The 24,835-nt window shown below is 44.4% G+C and overlaps 2 protein-coding genes and 1 non-coding gene across 4 annotated transcripts in view; 2 read left to right on the forward strand and 1 right to left on the reverse strand.

Annotated features, from left to right (window-relative positions):
- xpot (exportin, tRNA (nuclear export receptor for tRNAs)) overlaps nt 1-13,924 on the reverse strand; it is a 55,018-nt gene extending 41,094 nt beyond the window's left edge. The window contains exons 1-7 of one of the 2 annotated variants that reach the window (XM_078219678.1): nt 13,868-13,924; nt 12,079-12,201; nt 8,392-8,474; nt 8,137-8,193; nt 4,314-4,383; nt 3,091-3,318; nt 644-828 (exon numbers count right to left, since the gene is read on the reverse strand). In XM_078219678.1, coding sequence (XP_078075804.1) covers nt 644-828; nt 3,091-3,318; nt 4,314-4,383; nt 8,137-8,193; nt 8,392-8,474; nt 12,079-12,141 — 686 coding nt within the window. In that variant the 5' untranslated portion in view covers nt 12,142-12,201; nt 13,868-13,924. The remainder of the gene's footprint in view (nt 1-643; nt 829-3,090; nt 3,319-4,313; nt 4,384-8,136; nt 8,194-8,391; nt 8,475-12,078; nt 12,202-13,867) is intronic. The other variant, XM_078219679.1, reaches the window with a different exon arrangement.
- Nucleotides 13,925-14,481: 557 nt separating this feature from the next.
- rpl18a (ribosomal protein L18a) lies at nt 14,482-22,994 on the forward strand. The gene is made up of 5 exons (XM_078219672.1): nt 14,482-14,584; nt 16,097-16,276; nt 19,254-19,383; nt 22,641-22,750; nt 22,855-22,994. The coding sequence occupies exons 1-5, from the start codon at nt 14,567-14,569 to the stop codon at nt 22,945-22,947; spliced, it is 531 nt and encodes a 176-aa protein (XP_078075798.1). The 5' UTR covers nt 14,482-14,566; the 3' UTR covers nt 22,948-22,994.
- LOC144499353 (small nucleolar RNA SNORA68) lies at nt 15,900-16,027 on the forward strand. Its single transcript, XR_013498826.1, has one exon. It is a non-coding gene; the product is annotated as a small nucleolar RNA SNORA68 (small nucleolar RNA).
- Nucleotides 22,995-24,835: the final 1,841 nt, after the last annotated feature.

Raw genomic sequence — 24,835 nt, forward strand, 5'->3', positions numbered from 1 at the left:
GCCTTTTCCCCATAATCCCTGATCCCCTTATTAATCAAGAACCTATCTATCTCTGTCTTAAAGACACTCAATGACCCGGCCTCCACAGCCTTCTGCGTTAGAGTTCCACAGATTCACCACTCTCTGGTTGAAGAAATTTCTCCTCATCTCTGTTTTAAAGGACCGTCCCTTTAGCCCGAGGTTGTGCCCCCTGGTTCTAGTTTTTCCAACGAGTGGAAACATCCTCTCCACGTCCACTCTATCCAGCCCTCGCAGTATCCTGTAAATTTCAATAAGATCCCCCCCTCATCCTTCTAAACTCCAACGAGCACAGACCCAGAGTCCTCAACCGTTCCTCATATACAAGCTCTTCATTCCAGGGATCATTCTTGTGAACTTCCTCTGGACTCTTTCCAAGGCCAGCACATCCTTCCTCAGACATGGGCCCAAAACTGCTCACAATACTCCAAATGTATTCCAAAATCCCACCCAGCCCAGGCCTTAATTCACACACAGGCGCGCATACACACACCACTGATGAAGAATTACACACAGAATTCTGATGGGGCCCTAGTTGTATAAACAGAAGGATGCCTTTTATTTTACAACGATCGAGAGAAAAATAATTTTGGCCGAAAACAAAAGTGTCCAATCAAACACGTACCTGTCATTTGCTATCAGATTCAAGTCAATCCAGGATACAAAGGCTCCCACAACCTCAAGGCACTGACATGTTAGTTCAGAGTTGGTCTCCTGATAGGTGTGCAGGATCTGGTACCAGGATTCCACGAGATTTGGTATACATTGTTCCCTCATTGCATCCTTTATTAAAGTATTCCGTCTACACTCCTGCGGTGACAGAACATACTTAACTTGTTGAAAGATTGTTTCAATAAAATTGTTTTACAAACGCGATCAGCACTTTTAATGAAAGGGATAAGGGAATTAAACAATTAAAAAGTGAGCAGTTGAACTCAATCAAGTATTGTAATACTTGACGTTTGTTTTCAGAATTAAATTTCCAAATCTTCACTCAGCGTCCTGACTATGTTAGGCTTTGCGGGTTTTAAACAAAAAGAAAATACGTGGTTTGCAACACGCAACAGTTATATTCTCGGAGCTCTGGCCTGTACGGAGTACAAACTGAAAAGTAAAACAGTACCCTGTGCAACACCCTAATGATATCACCAAATCATGTGATCAGCTTAAAGAAATCATGCAACCGTTTAAATACATAACAACAATTCTACTGTTTTTCAGGATCCATACAATGGACATCCCTTCATTAGAGGACAGGTTTACGGTATGCACAGACAGGAAGTACAGGAAGAAGCTCACCAAGTAAGGTATATGAAAAAAGAGGCTTTATGCTGCCTGAGCTATAAACCTTTCTATGGTCGTCCTAAAGTAGAACTTGCCCAAATCGAGGACCTTGGAAATTATGCCAAGACTGGCAGGGGGTGAACCTAATGCACAGACAGATATGACTTGCATTACAATTAAATCAGTTTGAACCCACCTCCAACACCATTATATTTCTCAATTCTGTGCAAATGAATGTTTAGTTTTGTGATTAGCTGTTGGATTTTCCACTCAGCATATATGCTATACTACAAAACTCAAAATCATACCCAGTTGGCAGAAAAATAGCAATATATATTTGGCCTACAGAAAAACAGAGAGGGAGGTTTAAAGAGACATCCAAAGATGGGGAATAAGGTAGCAAGGTAGAGAGCCTCAGGAAGGTGTTTGAGAAATAACTAAGTGGGTCTGTCGCTGAGGTTGGTGCAAAACGGGGAGGGGATGCGGGAGGCCTGGATACACAGGAAGGAAGCCAAGGGTCAGAATGGAGAAGGACTACCAACCATTTTACATCCCGAGGTTTTAAGAGTCACAAGTTGCCAGGGTGGCAATAGACACGATTGTCCTTGGTGCATCCAATGTGTCAGAGGGAGAGGCGTGACTAAAGTTCCTATCCCTAATCACCACGTGGAATTAAACAGACATCAAGCCTAATAATAATGGAATATCAAACACTTGCTGCACTGATCTAGAGTAGGCAGATAATGAAGTACTAATAGGACACAGCCACCAACACAACCATGTCTCCGCACGCCTTCAGAAAAGTAACACATACAAGAACTGATGAGAAGTAGCATATTTTGAACTCAGAAACCGGGTGCATTGCCTCGATCTAAAGTGAGCTATGGGGTTCCCCGATATCAATTAGTAAGAACTTTTTAATGAAAATTTAAAGGCTGGAGAATAAAAGGAATTTTTATTTCACTAAAATTATTGCTTGCTATTCTTTCCAACTCTCAAATTCTCAATACCGAATTTCAGGAACTCATACAATCTGCTTTTTAATAGGATGAAAATTCCCATTGGCCAACAGACCGACAAATCAGCCCCAAGCAGAGTAATGTGAGAGGAGTTTGCACAGAATCTACAGTGCAGAAGGAGGCCATTTGGCCCATTGAGCCTGCCACTAAGGGGCAATTTATCATGGCCAAGGAATCCAACTCGCACATCTTTGGAGTGTGGGAGGAAACCAGAGCACCCGGAGGAAACCCACGCAGACATGGGGAGAACATGCAGTCTCCACACAGACAGTGACCCGAGGCTGGAATCGAACCCGGATCCCTGGCGCTGTGAAGCAACAGTGCTAACCACCGTGCCACCCACACATTTCTCCCTGCGTCTATGTGGGTTTCCTCCGGGTGCTGCAGTTTCCTCCCAAGAGTCTGAAGATGTGGTTAGATGGATTAGCCATGGGAAATGTGTGGGGTTACAGGGGTAGGGTAAGATACTCTGTCAGAGCAGCTGCAAACTCGATGGGCTGAAAGACCTATTCTACACTGTAGGGAATCTACGATTCTATGATTTATTAGTGCAAAAGTGCAAGCTATTTTGAGAAGAGGCACATAAATGTTTAAATTTCACTAATAGGAGTTGCCAGAAACAGCTATGTGCTGCAGTTGCATACAATTAGCCCATGGCACAGGAACAAACATATTTTACAAAAATCACAACTTTTGAAGCCAGTTGCATACTTTAGTGTCAAACAAGCTAGGACAGACCTCACACACGAAAAATCAAATTTGTGCTCACCGTTCTTACCTCTGCTGTATGAACAATGTCTCGATCTACCACTTCCGCATCGATGGCCATAAGGATTCGCAGATAGAGGTCAACTCCTCGAGGATTGAGGCCAACGACCGAGAGAATGTCAAAGAAAAACTTGGGCCACTTAGTAAGATACTCCGTTAAAAAAAGCATAGCAAAGACTTGAGCCGCTTTGTTGCGAATAAAAGTCTTCTCCGGATGTGGACTCACCGTCTGTGGAGGGTAAAAGGTAAAACGGGAAGGAGTCAATGTTTAAGAGATGCTCAGAAGTACCTGCCATCCACCGAGTCAGGAACTTGTGCAAACAGAAGACTAAGGAAAGAAGACTTTCACAGAAGACTAAGGAAATTTGGCATGTCAGCTACGACTCTCGCCAACTTTTACAGATGCACCATAGAAAGCATTCTTTCTGGTTGTATCACAGCTTGGTACGGCTCCTGCTCTGCCTAAGACCACAAGGAATTACAAAAGGTCGTGAATGTAGCCCAATCCATCACGCAAACCAGCCACCCATCCATTGACTCTGTCTACAGTTCCCGCTGCCTCGGAAAAGCAGCCAGCATAATCAAGGACCCCATGCAACCCGGACATTCTCTCTTCCACCTTCTTCCGTCGGGAAAAAGATACAAAAGTCCGAGATCACGTACCAACCAACTCAAGAACAGCTTCTTCCCTGCTGCTGTCAGACTTTTGAATGGACTTACCTTGCATTAAGTTGATCTTTACACCCCAGCTATGACTGTAACACTACATTCTATACTTTCTAGCTTCCTTTTCTATGAACGGTATGTTTTGTCTGTATAGCGGCGCAAGAAACAATACTTTTCACTGTATGTGACCATAATAAATCAAATCAGAAAATCAAAAATAAAACATTTTAGTCACAAGTTATAATGATGATGAGATGGCAATTTCACAAGGGACAGAACCAATTTTAAACAATCTCAAAAGATCCAGATTTCTTCTCCTCATATCTCTCATCAGACTAATATAACAAAGGAGGCCATTCGGCCCACCATGCTTATGCCAACTTTATGAAAGCTATCCAATTAGCTCCACTCCCTGGCTCTTTCCCATATAACAAAGTTAACTATTTAAAAGTTACTTGCAAGGCAAGAACCAGAAAGCTCATGCATTCCTAGTCAGGTGGACAGTTTCAGGATTCTGTTCAGTGCAGTAAGTATAGACAGGGCAGCGACTCAACTCACCTGAGCCTGAAGCCAGGTCATCATGGTTTGTCTAATGAGTTGATGTTGTGCTCCAGTTAGAACGGCATACCTGTTACATAAAAACACATTCACTTTCTATACACAACATTCACAAGACATGGCTGGAATAATAAAAATAGCCTGCAATAGGAAGTCACATTAGAATGCCACAGTATCATTCGGACCATACACTCGAGTCAACATTTTACACCTGGATTGTTTTATCATTAAAAGGGAAAGACTTGTTTAATATAGCGGCGTTCAGTGGCATGGTGGCATAGTGGTTAGCTGCCTCTCAGTGCCAGAGATCTGGGTTCGATTCCCAGCCTGAGTCACTGTCTGTGCTGAGTCTGCACGTTCTCCCCGTGTCTGCGTGGGTTTCCTCCCGGTGCTCCAGTTTCCTTCCCACAGTCCAAAAGACGTGCTGGTTGGGTACATTGGCCATGCTAAATTCTCCCTCAGTGTACCCGAACAGATGCCGGAGTGTGGCAACTAGGGGATTTTCACAGTAACTTCATTGCAGTGTTGATGTAAGCCTACTTCTTGTGACAACCATAAACAAACTAAAAAAATGTTCAAAGCACTTTACAGCAAAGTAGTACTTTTTGAATTGTAATCGCTATTGTAATGTAGTAAACTTAGCAGCCACCTTGTGCATCGCAAGCTCCCGCAGACAGTAATATGTTAATGACAAGAAAGTATGCTTTAGGGATGTCAGTGGAAGTTGGGACACCAGGGAAAATTCCCCTGCTCTTCCAAAGAGTGCTGCAGGGTATTCTGAGGGTGATAACAGGACCACAACCTAACATCTCATGTGAAAGACAGTGCAGCACTCCCTCAAGTCCCTGAAATTAGGACTTGAACCCCAAAGCTTCAAGATGATGAGACCATGTTGTTACCAACTGAGTCACGACTGACAATCTATCAGGATCAGTCATTGTGGCGCACCACACAATACATACAGCAGAGTTCATTGCATCCAATTTCCCAGTCAACTTTATAAATATCGAGGCCCCAATTAAATGCAAGTTACTATCAGGAGTGTCAATGCTGTTGGCGACCTTGAGTCTCACAGACTTAGAGCTGGAAGCTCACTCCCAAACACACTGGCACCAGACAACTACCATCTTTAGGCCCACAGCAAAAAAAGGCAGTGTGCTCTTAAGGTCATGCCAGCTACATATTCCCCAACATCAGATTGAAGTAAGTCATGTGAAAATCCGTGGGCAAAAAAAAAAGCAAACACTCAAAAAGGCAAAATTCAAAAAGGGAAAATGAAAACATCTCAACACTGCCATTGGGAGTTGGTTGGTTAGTCATTTTATTGCCGCCATTTAAATATTTCTACCTTCAATGTGAAGAATCGTGAGTCTGTCCTCAAACCAAATCTATGGATTTAGAAAAATCACTCAGAGCGCAATGTAATCCGAGCATTGGAGGAGGCCATTTGGCCCACAACACCTGGGCCAGCTCCCTGAACCCTGTTACTATTTCGGCCCACTGGTATGGCTCCTGCTTTGACCCAAGACTGCAAGGAACGGCAAGGGGTTGTGAATGTAGCCCAATCCATCACGCAAGCCAGTCTCCCATCCATTGACTCTGTCTACACTTCCCGCTGCCTCGGCAAAGCAGCCAGCACAATTAAGGACCCCACGCACCCCGGACATTCTCTCTCCCACCTTCTTCTGTCGGGAAAAAGATACAAAAGTCTGAGGCCACGTACCGACTCAAGAACAGCTTCTTCCCTGCTGCCGTCAAGACTTTTGAATGGACCTACCATATATTAAGCTGATCTTTTTATGCACCCTAGCTATGACTGTAACACTATATTCTGAACCCTCTCCTTTCCTTCTCCACTCTGTACTCTATCAACGATATATTTTGACTGCATAGCGCGCAAGAAACAATACTTTTCACTATCTCAATAAATGTAACAATAAATCAAATCATTGCCCTGCGCTTTTTCCGTAGCACTGTACATATTTTCCTTTGAAGTATACATGTCTTTCAAAAGTTACTGTTGAATCTGCTTCCACTGCCCTTCGAGGCAGCACATTACAGGTCACAACTCGCCGAAAAAAAATCTTCTCTTCATATTCCCTTGCCCCAGGCTTTTTTTGACAATTATTTTTAAATCCGTATCCTCTGGTTACTGAGCCGCCTGTCAGTGGAGACAGGTCCTTCCAAATACAAAAATCCTCTTAGTCAGTCAATCCTTTTAAGAGAAGGTAACACAATGCTCGTCATGGCGGTGTACTGAGTGATAGTAATTACAGCATGAAAGGTTCCATTATAATGGTCAAAGGACTTGATGGAAAAACGATCACAGGAAACGCAAACCGAGGTTTGTAGATTCAGTGATTAAAACAATGCAAAAGATCACAACATCTACGGCAAAATTAAAAAAAGAGACCAAGATGTTGATCAGAAATGCGACAAAAAATAACGCTGATGGATGTTTTCCAGTTGTGTGCACTACTTTCACCCTGATCACGTTTCCTCCTTCAAGGTCCTTCACTCAATGTAACACTGAGAAGGATCAAGCAATTTCAACGACATTTACATGCCATGCTTTGCTACTTAAACCAACATGCTCAGTACACAGTTAGAAAACATCATGCTAGTAGTAATTAATAACTAGAGAATATTAATATTTCTACAGAAATGGCTTCTCAATGAATTCTAAAAATAGAATCAATTTATACACACACACAAATATTAATCGTGCAGCAACTGAATATTTCTTGCACCCATCAGGACAAATGCAAGAATGCCCAATTTCAAACCATCACAGTAATTTATACTATAGGTGGTTGGTTGGCCAGTTGGCTCTAGGCATTGTTCTAGAGAAAGCAACAGGGAATTTAGGCTCCCCGAGCTGCTGGATAATTTAAAAAAGATGTAAGGCTTGAACGCATTCCTTTTGTTTGCAAGGAACTTAAGAACTAGGAGTAGGCCATCTGGCCCCTCAAGCCTGCACCGCCATTCAATAAAATCATGGTTGATCTTTTTGTGGACTCAGCTCCACTTACTCGCCCACTCATTCAACCCTTAATTCCTTTACTGTTCAAAAGTTTATCTACCCTTGCCTTAAAAACATTCAATGAGGTAGCCTCAACTGCTTCACTGGGCAGGGAATTCCACAGATTCACAACCCTTTGGGTGAAGAAGTTCCTCCTCAACTCAGTCCTAAATTTGCTCCCCCTTATTTTGAGCCCATGCCCCCTCGTTCTAGTTTCAGCTGCCAGTAGAAACAGCCTCCCTGCTTCTATCTATTCCCTTCATAATCTTAATTGTTTCTATAAAATCCGCCCTCATTCTTCCGAATTCCACTGAGTATAGTCCCAGTCTACTCAGTTCCTCCTCATAAGCCAATCCTCAACCATGGAATCAACCCAGTGAATCTTCTCTGCACCCCTTCCAGTGCCAGCATATCCCTGCATATGAATGTAACATTGCTTCGAGCAAGATAAATGTTATGAGCTCAACTGATTCTCTTAAATTGGTTGTTAGTGTGGCTATCGGCACAGTCAGGGTTGTTCCGCAAGTGCTGCCAACCGCAGGATCGAATCTAACAGTAGACGTTTTGAATATTTAATTTTATTCAAGTAACGAGCATTAAGTTGGGATTCACTGGTGTTCCTATATATAGGAGCAGCCTGAAACTGTGGTGCTGCGATTTGCATCTTTACTATATGCATCACTGTAAATAAAAGCTTTTAAAGCATGTAAAAAATTGGCTGCAGTTCAATCCTTCACTTTCTGGAACAGTAATACAGACAGATACCATACAGCATGTGTGGCATGTTATACGCACTCTTACCTGAATTTAATTTGATGTTCCAATACTTGAATACAAAAGAATTTTACATGGTCATCACTGCGGGGAAAGAAAAACAATTGCAATTGGTTTGTCTCTTCTTGTTGAGATACAGCACCAATTATTCATAAAGCTCACCATCCTAAATACAGAAAACTGTACAACCTGCTTAACCTCCTCTCCCAATTACCTCTAAAACATTCAAGCTTCCTTTACAAAAATTCTACAATGGAGAGCAAAGTGCACGCAAGCTCCTACCTGTATATTCCCTGTGCTAACGCTTCAGCACACACTTGCCATGCATGCTGGGAAACCTTCAGCTGTTCAAAGTATGCCAAGGCCTGGAGAATGGGTTCAAAGAAAAAGAGACAGCTTAATATTTTCATCCTGGATTAAACACACGGATAGGTACCTTTTCTCGTTGCCTGATTTGCTTCTCTCCTTAAGATGCCGATCTTTTCGTAGAACCCTTACAGTGCAAGAGGCCATTCGGTCCATTGAGTCTACCCCGACCACAATCCCACCCAGGCCCTATCCCCATAACCTCATATTTACCCTGTTAATCCCCCTGACACTAAGGTCAATTTAGCATGGCCAATCAACCTAACCTGCACACCTTTAGACTGTGGGAGGAAACCGGAGCACCCGGATGAAACCCACGCAGACACAGGGAGAATGTGCAAACTCCACACAGACAGTGACCCGAGGCTGGAATCGAACCCGAGTCCCTGACGCTGTGAGGCAGAAGTGCTAACCACTGTGCCACCGTGCCACCCCGGTTTACAGATGCACAGGCTCGCCAAGTGACCATCATCCGTGCATCCAGACAGTGACTGTCAACAAGCAATTCTGGAGCACGCACAGACACTAGCACGGACATGACCACGGCTAGTACCAAGGACAACCATAGTGCCTCAACAGGATCTCAATCTGAGATCATCTCATCCTGTACAGCTAAATTATCAGCCCTGGGACTTTCTGGCTCACATGCCTTCGAAGACCTAAAGATGCTGCCTTTACCCAGCTGGTCACTGGGAGGTTCAGGAGTTAATTCCTAAAGGCGATCAAAGACCTTTCAAGGACAGTTTCCTGTATGCCAGGTCACTCTCCTCAGTTTTACTTTGATCAGAGCACAAGAAATCACAAGGGAAAGAACCAGCCATCAGGTCTATCCCTTCCGGAGACTGCATGTAATTAGCCTTAAAATATATGTGGGACCCAGGGCTTTATAAAGCACAGCAAGCATATTAAACATGGATTGTAAGAAGTCTCACAACACCAGGTTAAAGTCCAACAGGTTTATCAGGTATGATGGAGGAGCAGCGCTCCGAAAGCTCGTGCTACCAAATAAACCTGTTGGACTTTAACCTGGTGTCGTGAGACTTCCTACTGTGTTTACCCCAGTCCAACGTCGGCATCTCCACATCATGGCTACCACAAACATGGATAATCCACCAGTGCAGCCCCAGCTAGATTATGGTGTCCAATTTTGAGCTCAGAAATCATAGAAATCATAGAAACGCTACAGTACAGAAAGAGGCCATTCGGCCCATCGAGTCTGCACCGACCACAATCCCACCCAGGCCCTACCCCCATATCCCTGCATATTTTACCTGCCAATCCCTCTATCCTACGCATCTCAGGACACTAAGGGGCAATTCTAGCATGGCCAATCAACCTAACCCGCACATCTTTGGACTGTGGGAGGAAACCGGAGCACCCGGAGGAAGCCCACGCAGATACGAGGAGAATGTGCAAACTCCACACAGACAGTGACCCGAGCCGGGAATCGAGCCCAGGTCCCTGGAGCTGTGAAGCAGCAGTGCTAACCACTGTGCTACCGTGCCGCCGCTCAGGTTAAATGGAGTCAATTTTCGAGGAAGACAAATATTTTTATACGATGAGTGGTTAGGATTTGGAACACACCGTCTGATGGGCCAGTGGATATACATTCAATTGCAGCTTTCAAAAACAAATTGGCTAAATATGCAAGAAAGCTGCAGGGATATGGGGGAGGAATCAGGGAATCAGACTAGCTGGATTGCAATTCCAAAGTTCCATACTGGGACAAATGGCCTCCTTCTGGGGTGGTGGAAGAGGGCCTAGGGTAAAATTCTCTGTCGGAGGGTCAGTGCAGACTCGATGGGCCAAATGGCCTCCTTCAGAATTGCAGGAATTCTATGATAATTCGACAAAATTGATTCTACTTAATCTATTTGACCCACAGTGAAGGTCATGCACAAATACTCTCCGACGCCAACCAAACAAAGCTCGGGGAATACTGTTGTCCTGTTTGCTCCAAGTTCAGTACCTCCCGAGCAATAGGGATAGCAAGTCCTGTGGATTATTTCTATTCAGTTCATACAGAGCCCTTTACCTTTCATTCCATTCATGGGCATTTGCTGAGTTGCTTTTTGAGGAATTAAATGATCACAGGATCAAGTGTTTTTCCCTCGAAAGCTTTTCGACATACTGGGGAGTAGATGAATCTTCTTGTGCGGCTCAGTAAGCTCACTGCTCATGAAAGCAACCTCATGTTGTGGAATATTTTAAACCAACATTCACACGGCGCCTTTCGTTCAAACGTCAAGCAGCTTTCATTCTTGGGGAGACCATCTCCACTGGTAAAGACTTTTCCAATGATACAGGGTTTCAAAACAGTTTATATACAATTCTAAAGGTGTTGCAATCTCAGTGCCACCTACAAGAGAATAATCAAAGGGACTGGAATCTAGGACAGTGACACAGGATAATCACCACCACGTGAGCCAAATAAAGAATGGAGGCAGTCATTATCTCAACCAAATTGCCTCAGACAAATCTTTACATAAAATTATCAACTTTGGAGCCAGGGACAGCTCAGGATCCAAAATGTGATGGAGTTTAACGTGGATAGGTGAAAGGTTATTCATTTTTGTCGAAAAAATGGAAAGGCTACCTATTCTTTAGGTGGAGAGAAACTTCAGAGTTCTTTGGGACAGAGGGACCTGGGGGTCCTCGTGCATGAATGCAGAAAACCAGTATGCAGAGGTACAGTAGGTTATAAGGAAGGCAATTGGAATTTTGGCATTTATTGCAAAAAGAGTGGAGTGTAAAAGTAGAGAAATCTTGCTGCAACTGTTCAAAGCATCAAGTGAGACCACACCTGGAATAGGGTGTACAGTTTTGGTCCCCTTACTTCAGGAGGGATGCAGCTGCATTGGAGGTAGTTCAGATAGATTCACTAGATTGATTCCAGAGATGTGAGGTTTGTCTAATGAAGAGAAATTGAACAGTTTAGGCCAATACTCTAGCGTTTAGAAGAGGAGATTATAATTGAGGTGCACAAGAACATGGTTTGAATTTGGTGGTTTGAATTTTAGCAAGGGCGATGGCACGGTGGCACAATGGTTAGCACTACTGCCTCACAGCGCCAGGGATCCTGGTTCGATTCCCGGCCTGGGTCAGTGTGTGTGTGGAGTTGGCGCATTCTCCCCGCGTCTGCGTGGGTTTCCTCCCACGGTCCAAAAATGTACGGGTTAGGTTGACTGACCATGCTAATTCTTCCTTAGTGTTAGGGGGATTAGTAGGGTAAATATGTAGGGTTACGGGCATAGGGCCTGGGTGGGATTGTTGTCGGTGCAAGCTCGGTGGGCTGAGTGGCCTCCTTCTGCACTGTGGGCATTTTATGATTCTATGAAGAGCCTGAATTTTCTTTACAGGTATTTTATTTTCCATTAATTTTATAAAATTCGCTCATACCCCACACTAAAAATTACAAATTTAACCATTATTTATATACATAATACAACACCAGTGATTAACTGGCTATCGATTTGCGTAACATTGATATTGTGCTTATCTGATAACATGCATTGAATCTTGACACACAAAATATTAAGTCCCTTTCAGCAGAACAAAACTGTGTTAGAGATCGTCCATTATTTTAATTCAAGCTCAACTCACCCTCTGCCTAAAGCTGGCATCTGCATTTGGGTTCAAACCCAACAGTGCTTGTTCATCCATCATTGCCGATTACCTATTCTTGACAGTAGGTCTGCTCTCTTTCCATTTACAGACTTTAGGCATCTGTCAGTGGTAACAAGAAAAAAGCACGGCTGATTTCCACATACACCAGTGATACTAAACTCAGCAGAAACTAGCTGACGCTTACTTTCCTGCACATCCTACCTATTTGAGCAATCGTGTGCCCCCCCCCACCATTAGACTGCAGTAAATTCTGCCATTATCTAAAAACCTGTCGCTTTGCTGGAACAGGATGCTGCCACTGTGCTGTATGATGCAATAGCCTGACTTCCTGAGCCAAACGTACCCTCAAGCATCTGTTTTAGAGTGAAGTTACAGAATCAAAAACATCAACCTCAAATTTAGTAGCGAGGTTGCTTTATCCTCTTTCCTCCAGACCAGGGGGAACAAAAAAAGAGGGTAGGTGAGGTGCTGCTGAAATGGAATGCAAATTTTAACGCATAAAGTCCAATTTTAATAATGGGTATCAGCAATTTATCAAATCCATTGGAGTAAATGGAAGATCAGATATTGATGGAACTGAGCGGGTCTCACACCCACCTCCCTCCTGCCTTCACCTGTGTGGATCTTTGTGGGAAAGTGACCACTTTATCAGCATCTTAAAGAATAATTTACCCCCAGAAAATAGAAGTGGATATTTTGCAGTGTGGACCTGTGGGAGGGGGCGGTCAGGAGGAAGACGGGAATGCTAGCGAAGTAGTGAGAGCTGGAGGAGTTGGGGCAAGGAGGGAGGGAGGACAGGGGGGAGGGGATGGGATGTCAGGGGGTGGGAGAGAGGTGCCTTGGGACAGGAGGGAGGGGAGTGGGGTGCCAGGGGAGGGGAGGGAGCATTGGGGGGGGGGGGGGGCGGAGAGAGAGAAGAGATGAAAAAAGAGTGGGATGCAAGGGGTTGGGAGAGTGGGGTGTCAGGGGCAAGAGGAAGAGTGAGGTGCCAGTGGGGACAGGGGAAGGGAGATGGGCTGCCACGGGAGGGGGGGGGGGGGGGGGGAGATCTGCCAGGGGAGAACGGGGGAGATAGGCTGCCAGGGGAGAGATCTAATGGCATTTGCTACCTCAAATAAACCTGTTGGACTTTAACCTGGTGTTGTTAAAACTCTTACTGTGTTCACCCCAGTCCAACGCCGGCATCTCCACATCAGGGGAGAGACCTGTCAGGGGAGAGTGGGGGAGGGGAGATCTGCCAGGGTAGAGTGGGGAGGGGCTGGAATGGGCTGCCAGGGAAGAGTGGAGATCTGCCGGGGGGGGGGGGGGGGGGGCACGGGCAGAAAGAGATGGGGGAGATGGGCTGCCGGGGGAGAAGGGGGGTGAATGGGCTGCCAGGGGAGAGTGGGGGGGGGGGAGAGATGGGCTGCCAGGGGAGAGTGGGGGGGGAGAGATGGGCTGCCAGGGGAGAGTGGGGGAGAGATGGGCTGCCAGGGGAGAGTGGGGGGGGGGGGAGGAGAGATGGCTGCCAGGGGAGAGTGGGGGGGGGGGGATGGGGGGGGCTGCCAGGGGAGAGTGGGGGGGGGGGGGGGGAGGAAGATGGGCTGCCAGGGGAGAGTGGGGGGGGGGGGGGGGGAGAGATGGGGGAGGATGAGTGGAAGTACTAGGGAGGGGGGCAAAAGAAAAGGAGAGTCGGGGGGGGGGGGGGGTGGAAGGATGTGGCGGTGGGAAAGGAGCTGTGGAGCCGCCGCTCTGTGTGTGTGTGCGCGCGCGGTGCCTCCTTTACCTTCCCTCAGCCCCGGCGCCACCACCTCGCGGCTGCAGCTCCACCGGAAGTGTGGGGCCCAGCTGGGGTCACGACCCCCCCGGAACTAATCCTATTTAAAATCAATTGAGAGAAAGGAAGAGTTTTATTTTCTATTTCACACTTTATTTATATTCCGTCAGCGACAAACACATTGTGGAGATGATCGGCGAAACCAGTCTTTCCATGAAGGGGTTTGGTGGCTGTGTCAAAGCGCGCACCTGATTGGTGCAAACTTGGAATAGAGTTTTTGGCTGAATTACTGAACGTTTATTCCATTTAATGACAGATTTTACTTTTAAATGTTTTTTGTGAATATCCCGGTCCCTCTCTTCCTTCATTTAAATCCTTTAATTTGGAAATTCCAACCAATTAGCCACCACGTTCAAAGCCGGGACCTCATTTCCGGTGAGGGCGTGTTTCAGCCAATTCCCCGTCGTCATTACTGGTGAGGGCGTGAGGGGGCATCTAAACCAATCAGATGCAGCAACACAGCTACCTTGGACGTGGCTGTTGTCATTTCCGGTGATGGAGGGGGCGCTTCAGCCAATCAACGGCGACGTAACGGCAGCGACCCCCCCCCTGCAGTCGGTGTCGTCATCTCCGGCGGAGGGGAGGTGCCGAGGGGGGTTGCCGGCGACGTAACTTCCTCTTTTCGGTGGCAGGCGAGCGAGAGGCGACATGAAGGCTTCGGGCACCGTAGGTTCAGGCGGCGGGAAAGCGGCCTTTGGGCCGGGGCGGCTGCTTCACCGCCCAGGAATAGGCGGCTTACAACCCGCGGGGAAGCTGGAGGGCCCAGCAAGGCTTCGGATGCGGGGGGGGGGGAAACGTTAATATAATCTTGTCCTGTCTGTAGGAGGGTTCTTCAACATGGCGGCCATGGCTCTGTGTGTGTGAGAGGGAGGGGGAGGGAGGGGATGAAGCCATGTGCTACCTCTGGCTGCAGGAGGAGAAACTGGCTCCCGGTGCTGTAACTGGGGCCAGTTTAATACCAACTCTTAGTGCAGAGAAAAGGGGGAAGAAATGCCCCCAACTTTACATCCAATACACTTTAGCAATTAAACAAAAGCAGAAAATGGTGGAGAAATCTCAGCAGGTCTGACAGCATCTGTGGAGAGAGAATAGAGCCATCGTTTCAAGTCTGGATGACCCTTCGTCAGAGCTGAAACTATATAATAAATTAAACCCTGAATCAAGTGCAGATTTCATATTCAGGCATTGCTGTGGTGAATGGGTCAATCAAAATTCTATAGAGTTATCCCCCCCTCTAGCATCTCTTTTTAAAAAAATTTGTCCACCTTACTTTATACTCTTTATACCCTTTATACTCATTTTTAACCAGATAATTCTGGAGATTATGGAATGCAGATTGGACATTATTGGAAATGCCTAGTAGCATCTGTGGAGAGGCAAAAGTTATCCTTTCGGCTCGTTAGGTTTTTGATGAGAAGGGTCATCAACTTGAAACGTTCAGACAAAAATGCAAAATACTGCGGATGCTGGAATCTGAAACAATAACTGGACAATCTCAGCAGGTCTGGCAGCACCTGTGGAGAGAGAATAGAGCCAACATTTTGAGTCTGGATGACCGGAGCTCTGATGAAGGGTCATCTAGACTTGAAACATTGGCTCTGTTTTTTTTCTCCACAGATGCTCTCAGACCTGCTGGAGGTTATCCAGCATTTTTCTGTTTTTGAACCTGAAATGTTAGCTCTTTTATAAAGGACAGAAATTGCTGGCAGAATCTGTGGGGAGCTGTTTCAGGTCTGACTTTCCAGCAGAACGTTAACTTGTTTCTCCTGCAGATGCTGACCAGTTCTGGAAATTTTGTGTTTTCAGTTTAAAATTTCCATTTTTCAGTGATGTGACTTGTTGATGGAGATAGAAAATTGTACTTCAACTAGTGACAAAATGCTGATGGAAATGCCAAAGTGTGGATGTTTTTTGAAGGAACAGTGAAAATAGGGGTTGTATTATTTATGCCACTTTGTAGATAGTGCTGTTTACCTCTGATGTTGCACACCAAACCCAAAGACATTATGCTTTACTGTTTTAATGCCTTTTTAGTGTGCAAAAAATAATTGTACCTTGTCGCCTTTGGAAACTTGTGTTTCACAAAGTGAAATTGATGGTGCTACATGAGTTGTGGTGAGGATGTGAGATATGTTTATTATGTACAATATGTTCATTTATATTTTACGTGTATTTCAGCTTAAGGAGTACAAGGTGATTGGGCGGCGCCTGCCCTCCGCTAAGGAGGCCAGCCCTGCGCTCTATCGGATGCGCATCTTTGCTCCAAATCATATTGTTGCCAAGTCTCGATTCTGGTACTTCATTTCACTGATGAAGAAACTGAAGAAGTCTGCTGGCGAAATAGTCTATTGTGGACTGGTAAATTTATTTTTTCAGCTGTTTAAAAACGTGTACCATTTTAATTATCAATTTTTCCATATGAGATGTTGGAGTGCTGTGTTGCAGTGCGCGCGTGAATGTGGACTACGCTGAAGCAGGTGGATTTGATAAATATGAAAACTTCCTATAGCTATTGTCAATTCCAAATCTTGTTATCTGTTCCTAGGCTTTATATGGGGGTTTCTGCCTCTAGTACTGCTTTACCAGTGAATCTCAGACCCCCCACCACCGTCTGGGTGAAAAACATACTCTTTAACTCCCCTCTAATCCTTCTAGCAATTACTTTAAATCTATTACCTCAGGTATTGAACGCTGCTAAGGAAAATCCATCCTTCCTATCCACACTTTTCTAGAGCCTGCATTACAGCCTCCTCCGCTGAAACAAGACCAAACCCTGCCAATATTTCCATAGCTAAAATTCTCCATTTGCCAAAACCACCTCTGTACCTTCTAGTATCATAGAATCCCTACAGTGCAGAAAGAGGCCATTCGGCTCATCGAGTCTGCACTGACCACAATCCCACCCAGGCCTTATTCCCATAACCCCATGCATTTATCCTGCTAATCCCCCTGACACTAAGGGGCAATTTAGCATGGCCAATCCACCTAATCCGCACATCTTTGGACTGTGGGAGGAAACCCACACAGACACGGGGAGAACGTGTGAACTCCACACAGTGACCCAAGTCGGGAATCGAACCCAGGTCGCTGGCGCTGTGAGGCAGCAGTGCTAACCACCATGCCGCCCAGTATGATTGCATCCTTGTTGTATTGTATCTAGAACAGTATGTGGTATCCAGCTGTGAATAAACTAGTAAACTCTAGTTTACTAGAGTGTAGTAAACTCCACAGTCCAAAGATGTGCGGGTTAGGTTGATTGGCCATGCTAAAATTGCCCCTTAGTGTCCTGAGATGTGTAGGTTAGAGGGATTAGCGGGTAAATATGTAGGGCCAGAGTGGGATTGTGGTCGGTGCAGACTCGATGGGCCGAATGACCTGTTTCTGCACAGTAGGGTTTCTATGAACTCTGCATTCTTAAATTCTATACCTTGGCTAATAATGAAAAGTATCCTGTGTGCTGCATTAACCATCTTGTGTACAAATCCTGCTTTTGGGATTCATTCGAGAATGTGCCACATGGGAGTAGCATGGATTGATGATAGATTAACAGAGAAGAGTAACAGTTATTAGTATGATTTTGTGTGAATGCACATGTTAAATAACATTGAAACCCATGTGTCAAATCTTGCAAGTGCTTATTACACAAAAGTAGGCTTGTGGAGTTGAGGAAATATATTGATTGCAGATAAGTTAACAGAAACAAACTGATCATTTTTGGTTTGGCAGAAGTACTGCAAGATCTGTGCTGGGACCTCAGCTACAGTATTTGCAGTCTATATCAATGGCTTGGGTGAGAGGGCTTAGTGGAATCATAGAAACCCTACAGTACAGAAAGAGGCCATTCGGCCCATCGAGTCTGCACCGACCACAATCCCACCCACTTGGAATGTATCCAAGTTTGCTAATGGTGCAAAGTTACATGGGAAAACGAGTTGTGAGGAAGATCCAAGGGTTCTGACAGGTTAAGTGAGTGGGCAAGAAAATGGCAAGTGGAATATGATGTGGGGAAGTCTGAAATTGTCCACTTTGGAAGGAAAAATAGCATAGAATATTTTAAATGATGATGAGAGACTAGGAAATGTTGGTATTCAGAGGGACCTGTGTGTCTTTGTACATAAATCATTTAAGTTAATATGCTGGTATAGCAAGCAAATGTATGTTAGCCTTTATTACAATAGGGTTATGAGAGTATTAGGAGTGTGGAAGTCTTTCTACAATGACGTAGAATCTTAGTGAGACCATACCTGAAGTAGTGTGTGCAGATTTGGTCTTGTTACCTCAGGAAGGACATACTTGCTTTAGAAGGTTGGCATCATGGTTCACTAGACTGAATCCGGGGCGAGAAGGTCATCCTCGGAGGAGAGACTGAGTAGACTGGGACTATATCCATTGGAATTTAAAATAATTCAAAGTGACCCAATTGAAACACCATGTCTTAGGTGGCTTGACGAGGCAGATGTAGGGAGGATGTTGGGGGTCAAAATCTCAGAATGAGGGATTAGCCATTTACAACTGAAATGAGGAACGTAATGGTTGAAGAGCCGTGGTGAATCTTTGGAATCTGTGAATGCACAGTCAAGAGTACATTCAAGACAAAAATCTTTGTGTATGAAGTGGATATTGGACAGGAATTGAAGTAGATGATCAGCCATGACTTGAACAGCAGAACAGTCTCAAGGGGCTGAATGGCCTACTGCTGGTCTTATATTTTTTGTGTTCTATTTCAATTGACCGGAGGTCTTTATCCATTTCAAGCTTTTCAGTGCTTTTATTCAGCTGTGGATGAACTGTGCTGGGGTCTGTTCTGCTGTGTATGGTCTTCATAATTAATTTCAATACATCTCCCTCTACAGCCTTGAAAAGATTGTTTTAAATTTTCCTCTTTTCCATTTTGTCTAATCTCCTAAAATGCCGCTTTGCTCGAGATGTGGAGAGCCCTTGAAGTTGGTGACATGTTGAGAGGCTGATTTCAGCCCCACCCCACTCCTGTTACTCACCCCCATTGCATTGCATTATTTTAAACTTTATTTAGAATGCATTAGGAATCTATCTGAAAAACATGGACCACATCTGAGATTGTTTCAATTCTACTACCTTTCCCAGTGAACCATCTGCCTCACATTTAAAGCAGACCTTATTTATCCGCAGTCTGATGTGAATATTGAGAGAAATGTGGCAGCTCCTGTGTATCGTTCTGAACCACATCCCCAAAATGAGATCTGGGGGAATGGGTCTCGCAGGGATCTTGGATCTGAAATGTGAATGATCTGGGACTAGGATTTGCTTCTGTTCACATTTTGTCGCAGCGTGGCTAATGACTGTTTAATTGTTACAGGTTTTTGAGAAGTCACCCGCAAAAGTGAAGAACTTTGGTATCTGGCTGCGCTATGACTCTCGAAGTGGAACCCACAATATGTACAGGGAGTACAGGGACCTGACCACTGCTGGTGCTGTCACTCAGTGCTGTGAGTAGCTTTATGTTGTAAACTGTATCATCTAGGACAATTGTTCTTATTGAAGAGTAACGCGAGTTACAGAAAACAATTGCTGCACGTGTATAATGCAAGATTATTTTGTGCTTCATTGCTGCTGAAATGCAACAGAACTTATAATTTAGCACAACAGAAGCCCCACATGACACCATCCTAAATGTAAATCGCCCCATTTCACCTCTTTAAAAATCCTCCCAAAAAAAACCCCACTTTCCACATTTGAAACACAGATTATGAATGATTATCCAGATACTTCCCTGGTTGTGTAGCACAGTGTCACATTTTAGACCCTGACAATGGTGCAGACACTTAAAAGACTAATACAAAATCCTAGCTAGCCCTGTTAGTTAACCAAGATTTATTCAACAAATTCAGCATTTTATCAGTGCTACATATAGGTTATGGGGAAAGCTTCTATAGGTTATGGAGAAAAAGCAGGATTAGGCTATTGAGTTGGATGATCAGGCATGATCCTGATGAATGGCGGAGCAGGCTTGTAGGGCTTAATGGCCGCCTCCTGCTCCTGTTTTCTATGTTTCTACATCTGCAATGCAAGAGTGGTAACCGCAAAATATTGCATTGAACTGCACAACTTTAAGGTGATGTGGAGATGCCGGCGTTGGACTGGGATGGGCACAGTAAGAAGTCTCAACATCAGGTTAAAGTCCAATAGGTTTATTTGGAATCACGGGCTTTTGGAGCACTGCTCCATCATCAAGTGAGTGGACTCTCCACTCAGCTGATAAAGGAGCAGCGCTCCCAAAGCTCGTGATTCCAAATAAACCTGTTGGGACTGGTGTTGTGAGACTTCTTACTGCAACTTTAAGGTGACAAGTATCAATCCTTCACTCTTGGTAAGCTAAAAACACTATATTCACTGAAGATCACGATTAAAAACAGATTAAGCATCAATGTATTGAATGGCGATGTGGCCTAGGGCCGGGCATAGGGTCTACTCTTCCGTTTATGTTCTTAAAAGCATCAAGTAGTGTATCACCAGATCCTAACACGGACATGGATAAAAGGAATTAAACATTGAAATTACAGCAACATCAAGATACCCCCACATCACTGGGGATAACCCACACAGCAATAGTCGGGAACGTGTCATGTGTGTGTATGCAACAGTTACTCCACAGTGCTGCAATTTTCAAAATAGGTTCTCTCTTTTTGTAGGACAGGAAAGGAAAGTTATATTTAAAATTAAAGTATGTCTATGTTGTTCCCAATTCTCTTCCCGCACCTGGTGGTCACCAAGGCAGATTTTTCTGTCAGTTTCTACAGCTAGTTATTCTGGAATAGGTCGCCAGGATGTCTGAATAATAGCAAATTACTGCGGATGCTGGAATCGGAAACCAAAAGAGAGAATGCTGGAAAATCTCAGCAGGTCTGGCAGCATCTTTAAGGAGAGAAAAGAGCTGACGTTTCGAGTCCGGACGATCCTTGGTCAAAGCCAGAATTGCCAGAATGTCTATATTATATACAAGAATTAATGTTGATAAGGGGCTAAAAGATAAAACAAAATTAAGCAGGCCACAAGTTAATGCCTCATGACCAATCTCCTCAATCCAGGCAATGTTGCATTTGTGACTATATGGGTGTATAATATGAAGCCAAGCATGGTTTAAATAAACATATAGCAAATTGTAATCTGTCCTACTGTAGGAGGGCTGGTTCAGAGGTGTTTATTCCCTTCACTTTTAAAAATAAAACATAAGGCAATGGGACCAGGGCTGGTTTCACATTCTCAGACTCGAGAGAAATAAAAATCCTTTATCACACAATCTCGCTTACCTTGCATCAAGTGGCTTCAGCTACTCTGGATTATCCATCAAGGATTATTCTGACTTGCACTTAAATACATAAACACATAAAGGATCTGCCAAGTACTTGGTAATTATTGAAGTATTTCAGTGTAGTCAGTGTTGTAATGTTGGAAATGTGGCAGGCGGTTTGTGCACAGCAAGCTCTCACCAGATCCTAACACGGGTCTGGATAAAAGCAGCTAACATTGAAATTACAGCAATTTCAAGATATTTTTGTCACTGGGAATAACCCACAGTGTGATTTTTTTTTCAATCATGAATGTGGAAGTATGTATTACTTCAGTGGCACAGTAGTTAGCACTGCTGCCTCACAGTGTCAGGGACCCAGATTCGATTCCCGGCTTGGGTCACTGTGTGGAGTTTGCACATTCTCCCTGTGTCTGTGTGGGTTTCCTCCGGGTGCTCCGGTTTCCCCCCTCAGTCCAAATTTGTGCAGGTTAGGTCGATTGGCCGTGCTAAATTGTCCATTAGTCTCAGGGGGACTAGCTAGGGTAAATAGGGTTATGGGGATAGGGCCTGGGTGGGATTGTGATCGGTGCAGACTCGATGGGCTGAATGGCCTCTTTCTGCACTAGGGATTCTATGATTCATAGTTAAATAGATGTAAACTAAATCCCAACTTTTAAAGTTACAGCATTGGTAGGTGGCGGGGACAATCGAATGGGGAAATTCTGATTAACCCACCCCCAATTGACTCGCCATTTCCGAAACTACTTGTATCGCTCCTGAGGGCCAGCCTCTCTCTCTCTCTCTCTCTCTCTCCCCTTCCTTTTTAAAGATGTTTCTTTGCCTTAATTTTGTAACTGGGCTTTTGAACATTTTAACATTTTTTTTACATTGTGTCAGCGTTTAGTTTAATTATGATAAGGCATCAAAGAATGTAGGCTTTGGCAGATTGAAGAGCCTCGTGTAATTGAGATGTCGCCTTTATGTATTTTCTAGATTTTAAAAAATAATCTGGGATCAAATGTTTTTGGCTTCAAAGGCAGCTTGGTGATTGAAATCTTTTAGCATTAATTTCTAAAAAGCTGCATTCAAATTTGAGTTGACATTTAAGTCGCGATGGATTTGGAGAATTCAGACAATACAGCAGCGTGCCTGGTTGTTTGATGAGGACCGTCCTTAACATTATGGCTTATTTGAATTTCAAAAATCGTAAGGCGGATCTGTCCGTATCCGTAGCTAGCTAATAAGAACTCTTAGTTAAAATCATATATGGATCTCACAGCTCTGTCGTTTGAAGATAGAAATTACGGCTAACTGGCATTTTAAATTTCAACAAGTGTGATGAGTCATCGGAATAATGTTTGCCGGAATAAACGGCTGATCCGTTCAGACACGTAACTCTTCAGTATTATTTGTTGTGGTTTCCTGATGCCTTTCTTCATTTGTCACTGTTTGTAGACCGTGATATGGGAGCTCGCCATCGTGCCCGGGCTCACTCCATTCAGATCATGAAGGTCGAGGAGATTGCATCCAGCAAATGTCGCCGTCCTGCTGTTAAGCAGTTCCACGTAAGTATTGGATGATGCCTTGGTGTTTGCCTTTGTTCGGCAACTTGAATCTTTTGCTTTTAGGCACCACTGTTTCTGACTCTGTCCATTTAACGATTTTCCAGAACTCCAAGATCAAGTTCCCGCTGCCACACCGAATCTTGCGTCAACAGCACAAGCCACGTTTCACCACCAAGAGACCAAACACTTTCTTCTAAAATGTATTGACTGTTGGAACTTTATGAAAATAAAAGTCTGCCTGACACTTTATGGTTCCTGTCTCCTCCTTTAGGTATAAAAATAGTTTTATTTGTATGCCTGTCTTTCTGCCACATCTTTAATGTGATTCATGGTTTTACTGAATGATAGATCAGGCTTGATGGGCCAAGTGGTTTGCATCCCCCATTTCTTATGATCTTAATACTGTCCCATCCTGGTTTGGTTTGTGTGGAGGACAGGTGTGGCCTTTCCGCAACTGCACCAGTCAGTAACCTCTACTGCCTTGATTCAAGAACAAAGACAGCAGGAATATGGGAAACCACCTCAATGTTACACACCATCCTGACCTAAAAAACATATCACAACTTCATAACTAGTTCAATTTTTTGCCCATCTCTAATTGCCCATGAGAATTTTTATTCATTCATGGGACATGGGCGTCGCTGGATGGTCAATATTTAACTGCCCTAGGGCAATTAAGAGTCAACCAAATTGCTGTGGCTCTGGAGTCGCATGTAGGCCAGACCAGGTAGGAAGGCAGATTTCCTTCCCTAAAGGACATTAGTGAACCAGATGGGTTTTTTTTGACAATGGTTTCATGGGCATCAGTAGATTCTCAATTCCACTTTTTTTTTAGTGAATTCAAATTTCACCTTCTGCTGTGGCAGGATTTGAACCTGGGTCCCCAGAGCATTAACAGTTTCTGGAATAATAGTCCAGCGATAATATCACTAGACCATCACCTACCTGATATGAGGTACTGAAACTACTTAACTAAAATGTGGGGTGTCCCTACATTGCGGTGGTTCAAAAAGGTGGCTCGCTACCATGTGGGCGATTAGGTATTACCTATAAATGCTGGCCTAGTCCATGATGCTCACACTCAATGAACAAAATCGCCAGGTGCTATGCTGCAGGGGTGTTGCCCAACAGAGCTCCCCAAGCTATGTAAAGGGTTGGGGAGGTGAAGTAATGCCCTGGATTGAGGCTAATTTCCTTCCTCACAGCGGTATAGCTGAATTACAATCTCTTAATCAGGAGCAAGTGCTGAGTCCTGTGAATCCATTTCTCACTTGGGATTAATATCCCACGTTCACTCATTTGAGCTGTTAGGAATCGTTTGGAATTTTCAGGCATTTTACGTTACAGTAAGTTTTGGCTGTGTCCAGTGTCAGAAATACTTTTCAATTATCCCTACAGTGCAGAAGGAGCCCATCGAGTCTGCACCAACCACCCCCCCGCCCCCAAAAGAGCATTCGACCCCATACCTGTAACCCCACGCATTTACCATGGCCAATTCATCTGACCTACACATCTTTTTATTCTAAGGGGCAAGTTAGCATAGCCAATCCATCTAACCTGCACATTCCTGGTCTGTGGGAGGGAGCCCTGCAAACATGGGGAGAACATGCAAACTCCAGTCACCCAAGGGCAGAATTGAATCTGGGTCTGTAGTGCTGTGAGGCATGATGTGGAGATGCCGGTGTTGGGAGTGCTGTGAGGCAGCAGTGCTAACTACTGTGCCATTCAAGCAGAAAAAAGATTATGTTGAGAAGTTTGTTGCTATGGATCTTCAAATGAGACATGCAAACCTCCATCAGCTCTGTTCAAGAATCTCCGCCAAGCAAAACACCAACTAAAAGAATCAATGGAGGTGAGTGTGGACTTTCATATTATTCTGTTGAGAAACTGTTGGTAAAATATGTCTTTTAGGAACGAAGCAATATTTTGAAACTTTGAAGTACGTCTTATGGCGCAGTGTGGGTAACCTCTGAGCTCTGGATTCGTGTCCCCCTTCAACCGATGCTATACACTAGATACATCGATGACATTTTCTTCCTTTGGCGTCATGGTGAGCAATCACTGAAACAACTATATGATGACATC

Source organism: Mustelus asterias, chromosome 9 (genome assembly GCF_964213995.1).
Source record: "Mustelus asterias chromosome 9, sMusAst1.hap1.1, whole genome shotgun sequence".
Classification (NCBI taxonomy): domain Eukaryota; kingdom Metazoa; phylum Chordata; class Chondrichthyes; order Carcharhiniformes; family Triakidae; genus Mustelus; species Mustelus asterias.